This window comes from Saccoglossus kowalevskii, chromosome 12 (assembly GCF_978046115.1).
Source record: "Saccoglossus kowalevskii chromosome 12, keSacKowa6.1, whole genome shotgun sequence".
NCBI lineage: Eukaryota > Metazoa > Hemichordata > Enteropneusta > Harrimaniidae > Saccoglossus > Saccoglossus kowalevskii.
In genome coordinates, this window is record NC_140652.1 from 33619143 (window position 1) to 33637730 (window position 18588).

Genomic DNA, 18588 nt, shown 5'->3' on the forward strand with positions numbered 1-18588 from the left:
TTTTATTGAATATGGGCAATGACTGGGCACACTCTCCTAGGGGTGTTTTTATTGAATATGGGCAATGACTGGGCTCACTCTCCTAGGGGTGTTTTTATTGAATATGGGCAATGACTGGGCTCACTCTCCTAGGGGTGTTTTTATTGAATATGGGCAATGACTGGGCTCACTCTCCTAGGGGTGTTTTTATTGAATATGGGCAATGACTGGGCTCACTCTCCTAGGGGTGTTTTTATTGAATATGGGCAATGACTGGGCTCACTCTCCTAGGGGTGTTTTTATTGAATGTGGGCAATGACTGGGCTCACTCTCCTATGGGTGTTTTTATTGAATATGGGCAATGACTGGGCTCACTCTCCTAGGGGTGTTTTTATTAAATATGGGCAATGACTGGGCTCACTCTCCTATGGGTGTTTTTATTGAATATGGGCAATGACTGGGCTCACTCTCCTAGGGGTGTTTTTATTGAATATGGGCAATGACTGGGCTCACTCTCATAGGGGTGTTTTTTATTGAATATGGGCAATGGCTGGGCTCACTCTCCTAGGGGTGTTTCATGGTCAGCATTTGGCTTGTTCATAACTCCATGAGGCTCTGATTGAAAACATACGTGTAAACCATACATTAAAAGGCTCAAACATCAATGCTTAGCTTGTTTATAAATCCTCAGAGCTCTGAAATGGCTAAATATGAACTCATTCTCACAGGTGTTGTTCAGATTCATGTCCGTGTCTTAATTTTTTTTATTTTTTATTGGTTCCAATTACTTTTTTATTACTAAAAGCGAAATGACCACAATGTGAATACCAAGTGTATAATAACAATGCACCTCTGAGCTCCCATATGGATTCATATTCATGTAATATTAAGAAAAAGTGTCATAACATATTGTTGTATATTCGCGTATCATTGGAATAATGTGTGCAATCACAGAGAAGCTGTAGTTATTTTCCAATGTACGGAGAAGTTGAAACAGTACCTATCGTAAAGCATCATCAAATAACATTACGATAATTGTAATACTCACTTTGTGTTATCAGAGGATGTTAATCCAAGAGAACCTTTACCAACATCGAAATTAACAAGAGTTCTTCTTTGACGCGTGCCTGTACTGTGTGGTGAGTGGCTTTCAGTCCACTCTAATTCGGTGACTTGTCCCATCCATTCCAAACCATAACGATTATACGAGTCATAAGAAATCGTATCTGTTATGGTGCGCTTGTCAATTTGTAATTTGTGATGTGTTCTCTGTGACTCATTTTGCCGAGTTTCCGAATACAGTATTGTTGGAGGAGATTGTGTTATTACATCTTGATTCCGGGTATCTATTTGAGACTTCGTGTCGAATTGTGAATGTTTTGACTCATCTTTAGTTTTCGGAAGCGATGTTGTTGGGTGGTACGATTCGATGATTTTTGATTTTGAAGTTGTGTATGTTGTGGGAGGCGAAGGACGTATTTTTCCTAGTCCCTGTATTAATAAATAGTAAATACTAAAATATAAACAGGATAAATAACAGTCAAAGCAGAAGATTTATAACTAAATAAATGTGAGCAATGTTTTCATCAAACAAGTCTGAAAGCATAACATATTCGGTAACAAAATATATTGAACCGTACTTGTATGACACGGGAATCTAACATTGTAAGCCACACTTACGTCATGGTATTAGTACAGTGGGACTAGTGGGACTGACAAGGTAATTGACTAGTCAATCAATCAGAACATGTGAACCTGTCAAAAAGTATTAATGATTATTATACATCTAGAGCAGAAGACAATATAATTTATTGTTGGTTTCATTGTATTGAATAGTAAAGGTACAACATATGAGACTAACAGTGTAATTCACATTTCATTTTATGATATTGAACAGTACATGTACAACATGTGAGACTGACAGTGTAACTCACACTTGATTTTATAATATTGAACAGTACATGTACAACATGTGAGACTGACAGTGTAATTCACATATGATTTTATAATATTGAATAGTACATGTACAACATGTGAGACTGGCAGTGTAATTCACACTTGATTTCATGATATTGAACAGTAAATGTAGAACATGTGAGACTGACAGCGTAATTCACACTTGATTTATAATATTGAACAGTACATGTACAACACGTGAGACTGGCAGTGTAATTCACACTTGATTTCATGATATTGAACAGTAAATGTAGAACATGTGAGACTGACAGTGTAATTTACACTTGATTTTATAATATTGAACAGTACATGTACAACATGTGAGACTGACAGCGTAATTCACACTTGATTTATAATATTGAACAGTAAATGTACAACATGTGAGATTGACAGTGTAATTAACACTTGATTTCATGATATTGAACAGTAAATATACAACATGTGAGACTGGCAGTGTAATTCACACTTGATTTTATGATATTGAACAGTAAATATACAACATGTGAGACTGGCAGTGTAATTCACACTTGATTTCATAATATTGCACAGCACATGTACACCATGTGAGACTGACAGTGTAATTCACACTTGATTTTATAATATTGAACAGTACATGTACAACATGTGAGACTGACAGACTGAGTGTAATTCACTCTTGATCTCATAATATTGAACCGTACATGTACAACATTTGAGACTGACAGTGTAATTCACACTTGATTTCATAATATTGAACAGTACATGTACAACATGTGAGACTGACAGTGTAATTCACACTTGATTTCATAATATTGCACAGTACATGTACAACATGTGAGACTGACAGTGTAATTCACACTTGATTTCATGATATTGAACAGTAAATGTAGAACATGTGAGACTGACAGTGTAATTCACAATTGATTTCATGATATTGAACAGTACATGTACAACATGTGAGACTGGCAGTGTAATTCACACTTGATTTCATGATATTGAACAGTAAATGTAGAACATGTGAGACTGACAGTGTAATTCACAATTGATTTCATGATATTGAACAGTACATGTACAACAAGTGAGACTGGCAGTGTAATTCGCACTTGATTTCATGATATTGAACAGTAAATGTAGAACACGTGAGACTGACAGTGTAATTCACACTTGATTTTATAATATTGAACAGTACATGTACAACATGTGAGACTGACAGTGTAATTTACACTTGATTATATAATATTGAACAGTACATGTACAACATTTGAGACTGACAGTGTAATTCACACTTGATTTTATAATATTGAACAGTACATGTACAACATGTGAGACTGACAGCGTAATTTACACTTGATTTTATATTATTGAAGAGTACATGTACACCATGTGAGACTGACAGTGTAAATCACACTTGATTTTATAATATTGAACAGTACATGTACAACACGTGAGACTGACAGTGTAATTCACACTTGATTTATAATATTGAACAGTACATGTACAACACGTGAGACTGACAGTGTAATTCACATATGATTTTATAATATTGAACAGTACATGTACAACATGTGAGACTGGCAGTGTAATTCACACTTGATTTCATGATATTGAACAGTAAATGCAAAACATGTGAAACTGACAGTGTAATTTACACTTGATTTTATAATATTGAACAGTTCATGTACAACATGTGAGACTGACAGCGTAATTCACACTTGATTTATAATATTGCACAGTACATGTACAATATGTGAGACTGACAGTGTAATTCACACTTGATTTTATAATATTGAACAGTAAATGTACAACATGGGAGACTGAAACTGTAATTTACACTTGATTTGATAAGATTGAACAGCACATGTACACCATGTGAGACTGACAGTGTAATTCACACTTGATTTTATAATATTGAACAGTACATGTACAACATGTGAGACTGACAGCGTAATTCACACTTGATTTATAATATTGAACAGTAAATGTACAACATGTGAGACTGACAGTGTAATTCACACTTGATTTCATAATATTGCACAGTACATGTACAACATGTGAGACTGACAGTGTAATTCACACTTGATTTCATAATATTGAACAGTACATGTACAACATGTGAGACTGACAGTGTAATTCACACTTGATTTCATAATATTGCACAGCACATGTACACCATGTGAGACTGACAGTGTAATTCACACTTGATTTTATAATATTGAACAGTACATGTACAACATGTGAGACTGACAGACTGAGTGTAATTCACTCTTGATCTCATAATATTGAACCGTACATGTACAACATTTGAGACTGACAGTGTAATTCACACTTGATTTTATAATATTGAACAGTACATGTACAACATGTGCGACTGACAGCGTAATTTACACTTGATTTTATAATATTGAACAGTACATGTACACCATGTGAGACTGACAGTGTAATTCACACTTGAATTCATGATATTGAACAGTAATTGTAGAACATGTGAAACTGACAGTGTAATTTACACTTGATTTTATAATATTGAACAGTAAATGTACAACATGTGAGACTGACAGTGTAATTTACACTTGGTTTTATAATATTGAACAGGACATGTACAACATTTGAGACTGACAGTGTAATTCACACTTGATTTTATAATATTGAACAGTACATGTACAACATGTGAGACTGAAACTGTAATTTACACTTGATTTTATAAGATTGAACAGCACATGTACACCATGTGAGACTGACAGTGTAATTCACACTTGATTTTATAATATTGAACAGTACATGTACAACATGTGAGACTGACAGCGTAATTCACACTTGATTTTATAATATTGAACAGTAAATGTACAACATTTGAGACTGACAGTGTAATTCACACTTGATTTTATAATATTGAACAGTATATGTACAACATTTGAGACTGACAGTGTAATTCACACTTGATTTTATAATATTGAACAGTACATATACAACATGTGAGACTGACAGTGTAATTTACACTTGATTTTATAATATTGAACAGTACATGTACAACATTTGAGACTGACAGTGTAATTCACACTTGATTTCATGATATTGAACAGTAAATGCAAAACATGTGAAACTGACAGTGTAATTTACACTTGATTTTATAATATTGAACAGTTCATGTACAACATGTGAGACTGACAGCGTAATTCACACTTGATTTATAATATTGCACAGTACATGTACAATATGTGAGACTGACAGTGTAATTCACACTTGATTTTATAATATTGAACAGTAAATGTACAACATGGGAGACTGAAACTGTAATTTACACTTGATTTGATAAGATTGAACAGCACATGTACACCATGTGAGACTGACAGTGTAATTCACACTTGATTTTATAATATTGAACAGTACATGTACAACATGTGAGACTGACAGCGTAATTCACACTTGATTTATAATATTGAACAGTAAATGTACAACATGTGAGACTGACAGTGTAATTCACACTTGATTTCATAATATTGCACAGTACATGTACAACATGTGAGACTGACAGTGTAATTCACACTTGATTTCATAATATTGAACAGTACATGTACAACATGTGAGACTGACAGTGTAATTCACACTTGATTTCATAATATTGCACAGCACATGTACACCATGTGAGACTGACAGTGTAATTCACACTTGATTTTATAATATTGAACAGTACATGTACAACATGTGAGACTGACAGACTGAGTGTAATTCACTCTTGATCTCATAATATTGAACCGTACATGTACAACATTTGAGACTGACAGTGTAATTCACACTTGATTTTATAATATTGAACAGTACATGTACAACATGTGCGACTGACAGCGTAATTTACACTTGATTTTATAATATTGAACAGTACATGTACACCATGTGAGACTGACAGTGTAATTCACACTTGAATTCATGATATTGAACAGTAATTGTAGAACATGTGAAACTGACAGTGTAATTTACACTTGATTTTATAATATTGAACAGTTCATGTACAACATGTGAGACTGACAGCGTAATTCACACTTGATTTATAATATTGAACAGTAAATGTACAACATGTGAGACTGACAGTGTAATTTACACTTGGTTTTATAATATTGAACAGGACATGTACAACATTTGAGACTGACAGTGTAATTCACACTTGATTTTATAATATTGAACAGTACATGTACAACATGTGAGACTGGCAGTGTAATTCACACTTGATTTCATGATATTGAACAGTAAATGCAAAACATGTGAAACTGACAGTGTAATTTACACTTGATTTTATAATATTGAACAGTTCATGTACAACATGTGAGACTGACAGCGTAATTCACACTTGATTTATAATATTGCACAGTACATGTACAATATGTGAGACTGACAGTGTAATTCACACTTGATTTTATAATATTGAACAGTAAATGTACAACATGGGAGACTGAAACTGTAATTTACACTTGATTTGATAAGATTGAACAGCACATGTACACCATGTGAGACTGACAGTGTAATTCACACTTGATTTTATAATATTGAACAGTACATGTACAACATGTGAGACTGACAGCGTAATTCACACTTGATTTATAATATTGAACAGTAAATGTACAACATGTGAGACTGACAGTGTAATTCACACTTGATTTCATAATATTGCACAGTACATGTACAACATGTGAGACTGACAGTGTAATTCACACTTGATTTCATAATATTGAACAGTACATGTACAACATGTGAGACTGACAGTGTAATTCACACTTGATTTCATAATATTGCACAGCACATGTACACCATGTGAGACTGACAGTGTAATTCACACTTGATTTTATAATATTGAACAGTACATGTACAACATGTGAGACTGACAGACTGAGTGTAATTCACTCTTGATCTCATAATATTGAACCGTACATGTACAACATTTGAGACTGACAGTGTAATTCACACTTGATTTTATAATATTGAACAGTACATGTACAACATGTGCGACTGACAGCGTAATTTACACTTGATTTTATAATATTGAACAGTACATGTACACCATGTGAGACTGACAGTGTAATTCACACTTGAATTCATGATATTGAACAGTAATTGTAGAACATGTGAAACTGACAGTGTAATTTACACTTGATTTTATAATATTGAACAGTTCATGTACAACATGTGAGACTGACAGCGTAATTCACACTTGATTTATAATATTGAACAGTAAATGTACAACATGTGAGACTGACAGTGTAATTTACACTTGGTTTTATAATATTGAACAGGACATGTACAACATTTGAGACTGACAGTGTAATTCACACTTGATTTTATAATATTGAACAGTACATGTACAACATGTGAGACTGAAACTGTAATTTACACTTGATTTTATAAGATTGAACAGCACATGTACACCATGTGAGACTGACAGTGTAATTCACACTTGATTTTATAATATTGAACAGTACATGTACAACATGTGAGACTGACAGCGTACTTCACACTTGATTTTATAATATTGAACAGTAAATGTACAACATTTGAGACTGACAGTGTAATTCACACTTGATTTTATAATATTGAACAGTATATGTACAACATTTGAGACTGACAGTGTAATTCACACTTGATTTTATAATATTGAACAGTACATATACAACATGTGAGACTGACAGTGTAATTTACACTTGATTTTATAATATTGAACAGTACATGTACAACATTTGAGACTGACAGTGTAATTCACACTTGATTTTATAATATTGAACAGTAAATGTACAACATGTGAGACTGAAACTGTAATTTACACTTGATTTTATAATATTGAACAGTACATGTACACCATGTGAGACTGACAGTGTAATTCACACTTGATTTTATAATATTGAACAGTATATGTACAACATTTGAGACTGACAGTGTAATTCACACTTGATTTTATAATATTGAACAGTACATATACAACATGTGAGACTGACAGTGTAATTTACACTTGATTTATAATATTGAACAGTACATGTACAACATGTGAGACTGACAGTGTAATTCACACTTGATCTCATAATATTGAACAGTACATATACAACATGTGAGACTGACAGCGTAATTCACACTTGATTAATAATATTGAATAGTACATGTACAACATGTGAGACTGATAGTGTAATTCACACTTGATTTTATAATATTGAACAGTACATGTACAACATGTGAGACTGACAGTCTGAGTGTAATTCACACTTGATCTCATAATATTGAACAGTACATGTACAACATTTGAGACTGACAGTGTAATTCACACTTGATTTTATAATATTGAACAGTAAATGTACAACATGTGAGACTGACAGTGTAATTTACACTTGATTCTATAATATTGAACAGTACATGTACAACACGTGAGACTGACAGTGTAATTCACGCTTGATATTATAATATTGAACAGTATATGTACAACACGTGAGACTGACAGTGTAATTCACACTTGATTTCATGATATTGAACAGTAAATGTACAGCATGTGAGACTGGCAGTGTAATTCACACGTGATTTCATGATATTGAACAGTAAATGTACAACATGTGAGACTGACAGTGTAATTCACACTTGATTTCATGATAATGAACAGTAAATGTAGAACATGTGAGACTGACTGTAATTCACACTTGATTTCATGATAATGAACAGTAAATGTAGAACATGTGAGACTGACAGTGTAATTCACACGTGATTTTATAATATTGAACAGTACATGTACAACATGTGAGACTGACAGTGTAATTCACACTTGATTTTATAATATTGTGACATAAATTGTAAGTTAAACGTACAGAGCCCTGGCTGTGTGAATGAAAAGCGCACATGTTTGGATACTTTGCAACAACCCATTGCACATGTTTATTTTTAAGACTGCTGATACAGTCACTGGATTGTGTTGTCAGCAGAAGTTGAGATACGTACATCCTGTCTCTCCCTGTGGCATAATGGTATGTCTCAGACAGTGACATGGTGATTGTGAAATACCTTGGAATGTGCTGAGCCCAGTGTTGTTGGCAATGAAAATAGATATGACATCATTGACCCGAGTCTCCTGTGCAAAAATTGGCATCCTCTGTACACTGATTTGTCGGCTATTTCGTGATAACCAATCATTTCGTTATATACATTTTATTATTTGCATGGCCATAAATTAGCTAGGGTATTTAAGTTGAGACATAAGGGGAAAATCTTTAGTCAGGAAGGTGACCTGACTTGATCCTGTAACATCTTATGATGCTGATTCCTGACTCCAGTGAGCTGTACCCTATACAGGGGTACATATGCAGACGTGCTGTGCAGTGATCCCTGCTGATCAACAGCAACCACCGAAGCTCACTGCCTGAACTACTCCCGTTGTACCAGTGCTACCAGTAGCAGCAGATAGCAGTGCAGTTGCCGATACTCCCTGGACACAGAGCACGAGTTTAAATTGTAGTGCAGCTGCTTCGACAGTGTGCCAGATACGAAGGAACGCAACATTGCACATTGCTGTCCAATGAAGAGTGGAGTGTTCCCTGCAGCATCGATCAAGTCTCTAATTTATTTTATTTTACAGTGTATCCCCCTCCTTGCTGGTTCCAGTGACCAGCATCCCTGTTATCTGTTTATTAAAGTACAGGAAAACGTATATATTGTGTTGTGTTGATTTGTTATAATCGTTACTGGTATATTTCTTTCTCTGCACAGTCTCAGTTGTGGTGATATACATTCACCAAACGATCCCCACCCCGTGACAGCGGACGAGCTGAGAGGGAGGAGACTTATTAGATAAGCACGCTACCAAAGACAAAGACTATTAGACCGGTATTAAAGACAAGCTCCCCGATCCTGAATACGGTGTAGCCCCATAAAGGGCCCCCCCCCCGCATTTAACGTCACATTGGTGGCAGCGGTGGGATACAACTGGTGCAGAGGAGGTGAACCAGAGAAAGCAGATCAAGGCGACTCCAGTAGCAGATCCAGATATGGCAGAGCAGATTACAGTAGAGAATATCCAGATTGAACCAGTAGCTGATACAGAGCAGGGAGATGATCAGCAAATTTTTGTTGATACATTAAGAGAAATACAGTTTGCACAGGCAGCAGCTGGTGATACTGCAGAGCTTAAAGATCCAGTGGAGACTGAAAAAGAGGGGGTTGTGCAGCCAGAAGGTAAAGCAGAAGAGCTGCCCCCACAGGTGACACCAACCTCTGGCTATGGGACCCAAGAAATGAGTAAAGCTGACCTGTTGACTGGCAGTAGAGTTACAGCGGAAAAGCGGAGTGGATCAGCAGTAGCAGAGAAAACAGATATACCATGGAGGCTGGATACAGCCACACCACGGTACCGATCAGCATTGAGAGGGAGACCAGCTGACAGAGCAGATGACTTATGGCTTGGGTACACCTGGGCACAATCAACTGGCAGATGGCTGACAAACCCCACCTCAGATTTATTTGAGGAGGTAAAGGAGGATCCAGAGCTGGTAGTTAGACCAAAGTTGTGCAGAGAAAAAGCACTGAAAGGAGAGGAGGCTTTCCATCAGAGGGGCATGTATCCTGTGACAAAGCCTAGCATAATTCCAGAAAAATTTAATGGGAAAACACCATGGAGAGATTACAAGGCCTATTTTGAGCAAAGTGCAATTGTAACTAATTGCAATATGGTACACAAGTCCAGATATTTAGCAGTGAGTTTGTCCAGTTTGGCGCAGAAAGTGCTGACCCGAGAAACAGATGGTGGAGAAATACCACACCAAGAGTTAGTCGCAAGATTGGACAAGAGATTTAGTCCCAGTGGGCAAGCAGATACCTATGCGGCAGAACTATGGTTTAGGCAGCGCAAGAAAGATGAAAGTTTGCAAGAATTGGGTGAAGCTATACGTGATTTAACAGAGATGACCTACACAGGTATGAGCCCTGCTTCCCAAGGAAGGCTGGGCAGGCAGTATTTCAAAAATGCAATCCATGAGAAAGAAATAAGAGACGGTATATTTAGAGCAAATCCAAAAACATTTGACCAGGCAATACAGGCTGCATTGGAGACTGAGTCACACGTGATGTCAGAGAAACAAAGACTGGCTGAGCAGTACCCCAGATTTGACAGAGTGCTGAATGCTGATTGTGACTCGGAGGTGATGGAGCTGAATGAAGGAATGAAAGAAATGGGGGTAGGACAATTTCAACCAAGCCTGATAGCAGAACAGCCATGCAGTGGGGGACAAGAAAGACCAGAAAGGTGGCGCCTGATAGGAATTGAGTGTTACAGATGTGGTGGACGGAGGCATATAAAGAGAAACTGTACCACCCCACCAAGCAGATACGCTGGAAATGCATCAAAACAAACCCCAGGGACCAGGGCTGGCTCGGAAATGCAGACAGGCCCAGGCGACCCCAACAAGCAGTAAAAATGGTGCAGAGACGGAGGGGCAGGGTACACAGCAAGGAGAAAAGGAACTAGAGGAACCAGATACAGAGACCCCCCCCAAAAAAAAAGGAAAGTAGACCCCTCCCTACTGTACATGACTATACTAGGGCGACAGGCGGGATATTTGTGGCAGACAAGGGAGGTGGATTGCAAAGACATTGTTAATAGATACTGGGGCATCAGAAACACTGCTGTCAAGAAAACAATATCAACGTATACATGTGGTGCAGAGACCTGCATGGGAAGTAGAAAAGATGCTAAAAGCCAGTTTTATTGAACCAGATTGTAGTTCCAGACCTTAGACGATATTATTATGTACGGCAGAGATGTATATGAGAAGTTAGAGCATTTGGAAAAAGTATTGAACAGATTGCTGATAGCCAGGTCAAGACTCAAGCCAAAGAAATGTGACCTGTGCAGAACCAGTGTAATGTATTCGGGTCATATAGTGTCAAAAGATGGTGTAGCGTTCGATCCAGACAAAGAGAGAGAACCATAAAGGAGTGGTCAACGCCAAAAAGTGTGAAGGATGTAATAAGTTTCTTGGAGATGGCGTCCTACTACCGCCGGTATGTACAAGGATTTGCCAAGATAGCAGTACCTTTGCATAGATTAATGGAGAAAAATAGAATGTTTAACTGGGATACAGAATGTGAGATTGCTTTCCAGGTATTAACGGAGTGTCTGATGTCTGCCCAGTACTAGTGTATCCACAGGAAACGGGGGAATATGTGCTGGATACAGACGCAAGTGAAACAGGTATTGGTGCTGTCTTATCACAGGTCCAGGATGAAAAGGAAAGGGTGATAAGGTATGGCAGCAGGTCGCTGAGTAAAGCGGAAAGGAATTATTGCGTCACAAGGAAAGAATTACTGGTATTGGTGAATTTCGTGACAGTACGGTAGGAAATTCACCATCAGGACTGATCATGCAGCTCTAAGGTGGTTGTTGAGATTTAAGTGTCCAGGAGGAAAACTCGCCAGGTGGATTGAAGTCCTTGGGGAATCCGAGTATAAGGTTATAGGCCAGGGAAAATCCACGGGAAAACTGACGGGTTATAAGGAGACCATGTGGGAAATGTGGTTGGCAGGGGGAACATAGCGCTGTGATTTCCAGGGCCGGAGAGTATAGCAGTTCATTGCAGGATACTCCCACTTGCATGAGGGACACAGAAAAGGTGAATATGGGAAAAGGAATAGTGGACACCAGGATGGTGGAAGCGGAAATGGAGACCCAGGTACGGGCTGTCAGAATTCAACCTAAGGTGAGCAGTGATCAGATAAAGGAAGCCCAGATGGCTGATGCAGAGATAGGTCCAGTAAAGAGGGCGAAGGAATGCGGAATCAGACCAAAATGGGAAGAAATGTCATGGTTGGCGCCCGCCGTGAAAGTTAATTGTGGAAGCTGGAAGCAACTCGGAATAAAGAAAGGTGGAAAGTATGCGACGGTTGTGATGAAGACATTAGAAGAGATCGGATGAAAGTGAAAATTATGAACCAGTCAAAGTGCATTTTTGTGGAATCAGATGAGGAAGACATGAAATAGAACTGAACTATAAACTGTGAGTGAATAACCCTGTATGGGAAATTTGCACTGCCGTGAAAAATGTATTTACCTTTATTTGGGTGGCATATATATATTTCCATTTGGATTTAGTGTAACTAGAAATTTAAAAGTAGAAAACCCGCACTTGTGCGTGAAGAATAAACTACTCCATATTTAATTATTTTTGACGTATTCATGAAAACTAGTTTTTATTTTATTTGTGGCCAGAAAGATCTCAAACCACATTCCTACTGCTGGGCTGCAGACCAGCATTGGGAGTTTGGGGAGAGAGGTTAAATTGACAAACAAAATGGCAGTCAAAAGTCAACTTGAGCTGTGACTTGTGTCCTTGATTTTGTGTACTATTTCAATTGAGAGGATAGACTTCAGATACTAATTATCACCCCAAAGTATAACCAATTTCAATTTTCCAAGATAATTTATGTCTGTGAAAAAATGCTATGAAATCAACCCCGGTGTGTTGAACTCAGGGGGGAATAATGTGACATAAATTGTAAGTTAAAAGTACAGAGCCCTGGCTGTGTGAATGAAAAGCGCACATGTTTGGATACTTTGCAACAACCCATTGCACATGTTTATTTTTAAGACTGCTGATACAGTCACTGGATTGTGTTGTCAGCAGAAGTTGAGATACATACATCCTGTCTCTCCCTGTGGCATAATGGTATGTCTCAGACAGTGACATGGTGATTGTGAAATACCTTGGAATGTGCTGAGCCCAGTGTTGTTGGCAATGAAAATAGATATGACATCATTGACCCGAGTCTCCTACTTTAAACTGGTAGAGCTTGGATTAAGCGTGGTTTATTCCACTGCCAAAATTGGCATCCTCTGTACACTGATTTGTCGGCTATTTCGAGATAACCAATCATTTCGTTATATACATTTTATTATTTGCATGGCCATAAATTAGCTAGGGTATTTAAGTTGAGACATAAGGGGAAAATCTTTAGTCAGGAAGGTGACCTGACTTGATCCTGTAACATCTTGTGATGCTGATTCCTGACTCCAGTGAGCTGTACCCTATACAGGGGTACATATGCAGACGTCCTGTGCAGTGATCCCTGCTGATCAACAGCAACCACCGAAGCTCACTGCCTGAACTACTCCCGTTGTACCAGTGCTACCAGTAGCAGCAGATAGCAGTGCAGTTGCCGATACTCCCTGGACACAGAGCACGAGTTTAAATTGTAGTGCAGCTGCTTCGACAGTGTGCCAGATACGAAGGAACGCAACATTGCACATTGCTGTCCAATGGAGAGTGGAGTGTTCCCTGCAGCATCGATCAAGTCTCTAATTTATTTTATTTTACAGTGTATCCCCCTCCTTGCTGGTTCCAGTGACCAGCATCCCTGTTATTTGTTTATTAAAGTACAGGAAACCGTATATATTGTGTTGTGTTGATTTGTTATAATCGTTACTGGTATATTTCTTTCTCTGCACAGTCTCAGTTGTGGTGATATACATTCACCAAACGATCCCCACCCCGTGACAGCGGACGAGCTGTGAGGGAGGAGACTTATTAGATAAGCACGCTACCAAAGACAAAGACTATTAGACCGGTATTAAAGACAAGCTCCCCGATCCTGAATACGGTGTAGCCCCATAAAGGCCCCCCCCCCGCATTTAACGTCACAATATTGAACAGTACATGTACAACACGTGAGACTGACAGTGTAATTCACACTTGATTTATAATATTGAACAGTACATGTACAACACGTGAGACTGACAGTGTAATTCACATATGATTTTATAATATTGAACAGTACATGTACAACATGTGAGACTGGCAGTGTAATTCACACTTGATTTCATGATTTTGAACAGTAAATGTAGAACATGTGAGACTGACAGTGTAATTTACACTTGATTTTATAATATTGAACAGTACATGTACACCATGTGAGACTGACAGTGTAATTCACACTTGATTTTATAATATTGAACAGTACATGTACAACATTTGAGACTGACAGTGTAATTCACACTTGATTTTATAATATTGAACAGTAAATGTACAACATGTGAGACTGAAACTGTAATTTACACTTGATTTTATAAGATTGAACAGCACATGTACAACATGTGAGACTGACAGTGTAAGTCACACTTGATTTTATAATATTGAACAGTACATGTACAACATGTGAGGCTGACAGTGTAATTCACACTTGATTTATAATATTGAACAGTAAATGTACAACATGTGAGACTGACAGTGTAATTTACACTTGATTTTATAATATTGAACAGTACATGTACAACATTTGAGACTGACAGTGTAATTCACACTTGATTTTATAATATTGAACAGTAAATGTACAACATGTGAGACTGGCAGTGTAATTCACACTTGATTTCATAATATTGAACAGTAAATGTAGAACATGTGAGACTGACAGCGTAATTCACACTTGATTTATAATATTGAACAGTAAATGTGCAACATGTGAGACTGACAGTGTATTTTACACTTGATTTTATAATATTGAACAGTACATGTACAACATTTGAGACTGACAGTGTAATTCACACTTGATTTTATAATATTGAACAGTAAATGTACAACATGTGAGACTGACAGTGTAATTCACACTTGATTTCATGATATTGAACAGTAAATGTAGAACATGTGAGACTGAAAGTGTAATTTACACTTGATCTCATAATATTGAACAGTACATGTACAACATGTGAGACTGACAGTGTAATTTACACTTGATTTTATAATATTGAACAGTACATGTACAACACGTGAGACTGACAGTGTAATTCACGCTTGATTTTATAATATTGAACAGGACATGTACAACACGTGAGACTGACAGTGTAATTCACACTTGATTTCATGATATTGAACAGTAAATGTACACCATGTGAGACTGGCAGTGTAATTCACACTTGATTTCAGGATATTGAACAGTAAATGTAGAACATGTGATACTGACAGTGTAATTCACACTTGATTTCATGATATTGAACAGTAAATGTACAACATGTGAGACTGGCAGTGTAATTCACACTTGATTTCATGATATTGAACAGTAAATGTAGAACATGTGAGACTGACAGTGTAATTCACACTTGATTTCATGATATTGAACAGTACATGTACAACAAGTGAGACTGGCAGTGTAATGCGCACTTGATTTCATGATATTGAACAGTAAATGTAGAACATGTGAGACTGACAGTGTAATTCACACGTGATTTTATAATATTGAACAGTACATGTACAACATGTGAGACTGACAGTGTAATTCACACTTGATTTTATAATATTGAACTGTACATGTACAACACGTGAGACTGACAGTGTAATTCACACTTGATTTTATAATATTGAACAGTACATGTACAACATGTGAGACTGACAGTGTAATTTACACTTGATTTTATAATATTGAACAGTAAATGTACAACATGTGAGACCGGAAGTGTAATTCACGCTTGATTTCATGATATTGAACAGTAAATGTAGAACATGTGAGACTGACAGTGTAATTCACACTTGATTTCATGATATTGAACAGTACATGTACAACAAGTGAGACTGGCAGTGTAATTCACACTTGATTTCATGATATTGAACAGTACATGTACAACAAGTGAGACTGGCAGTGTAATTCACACTTGATTTCATGATATTGAACAGTAAATGTAGAACATGTGAGACTGACAGTGTAATTCACACGTGATTTTATAATATTGAACAGTACATGTACAACATGTGAGACTGACAGTGTAATTCACACTTGATTTTATAATATTGAACAGTACATGTACAACACGTGAGACTGACAGTGTAATTCACACTTGATTTTATAATATTGAACAGTGCATGTACAACATGTGAGACTGACAGTGTAATTTACACTTGATTTTATAATATTGAACAGTACATGTACAACATTTGAGACTGACAGTGTAATTCACACTTGATTTCATGATAATGAACAGTAAATGTAGAACATGTGAGACTGACAGTGTAATTCACACGTGATTTTATAATATTGAACAGTACATGTACAACATGTGAGACTGACAGTGTAATTCACACTTGATTTTATAATATTGAACAGTGCATGTACAACACGTGAGACTGACAGTGTAATTCACACTTGATTTATAATATTGAACAGTACATGTACAACACGCGAGACTGACTGTGTAATTCACATATGATTTTATAATATTGAACAGTACATGTACAACATGTGAGACTGGCAGTGTAATTCACACTTGATTTCATGATTTTGAACAGTAAATGTAGAACATGTGAGACTGACAGTGTAATTTACACTTGATTTTATAATATTGAACAGTACATGTACACCATGTGAGACTGACAGTGTAATTCACACTTGATTTTATAATATTGAACAGTACATGTACAACATTTGAGACTGACAGTGTAATTCACACTTGATTTTATAATATTGAACAGTAAATGTACAACATGTGAGACTGAAACTGTAATTTACACTTGATTTTATAAGATTGAACAGCACATGTACAACATGTGAGACTGACAGTGTAAGTCACACTTGATTTTATAATATTTAACAGTACATGTACAACATGTGAGGCTGACAGTGTAATTCACACTTGATTTATAATATTGAACAGTAAATGTACAACATGTGAGACTGACAGTGTAATTTACACTTGATTTTATAATATTGTACAGTACATGTACAACATTTGAGACTGACAGTGTAATTCACACTTGATTTTATAATATTGAACAGTAAATGTACAACATGTGAGACTGGCAGTGTAATTCACACTTGATTTCATGATATTGAACAGTAAATGTAGAACATGTGAGACTGACAGCGTAATTCACACTTGATTTATAATATTGAACAGTAAATGTGCAACATGTGAGACTGACAGTGTAATTTACACTTGATTTTATAATATTGAACAGTACATGTACAACATTTGAGACTGACAGTGTAATTCACACTTGATTTTATAATATTGAACAGTAAATGTACAACATGTGAGACTGACAGTGTAGTTCACACTTGATTTATAATATTGAACAGTACATGTACAACATGTGAGACTGAAACTGTAATTTACACTTGATTTTATAAGATTGAACAGCACATGTACAACATGTGAGACTGACAGTGTAAGTCACACTTGATTTTATAATATTTAACAGTACATGTACAACATGTGAGGCTGACAGTGTAATTCACACTTGATTTATAATATTGAACAGTAAATGTACAACATGTGAGACTGACAGTGTAATTTACACTTGATTTTATAATATTGTACAGTACATGTACAACATGTGAGACTGAAAGTGTAATTTACACTTGATCTCATAATATTGAACAGTACATGTACAACATGTGAGACTGACAGCGTAATTCACACTTGATTTATAATATTGAACAGTAAATGTACAACATGTGAGACTGACAGTGTAATTCACACTTGATTTCATGATATTGAACAGTAAATGTGCAACATGTGAGACTGGCAGTGTAATTCACCCTTGATTTCATAATATTTAACAGTACATGTACAACATGTGAGACTGACAGCGTAATTCACACTTGATTTAAAATATTGAACAGTACATGTACAACATGTGAGACTGATAGTTTAATTCACACATGATTTCATAATATTGAACA

The 18588-nt window shown here is 36.5% G+C and overlaps 1 protein-coding gene across 1 annotated transcript in view; it reads right to left on the reverse strand.

Moving 5' to 3' along the window:
- LOC144357562 (NXPE family member 3-like) overlaps window positions 1–18588 on the reverse strand; it is a 36922-nt gene that overhangs the window by 12120 nt on the left and 6214 nt on the right. The window contains exon 3 of the mRNA XM_085506240.1: window positions 1028–1470. Coding sequence (XP_085362366.1) covers window positions 1028–1470 — 443 coding nt within the window. The remainder of the gene's footprint in view (window positions 1–1027; window positions 1471–18588) is intronic.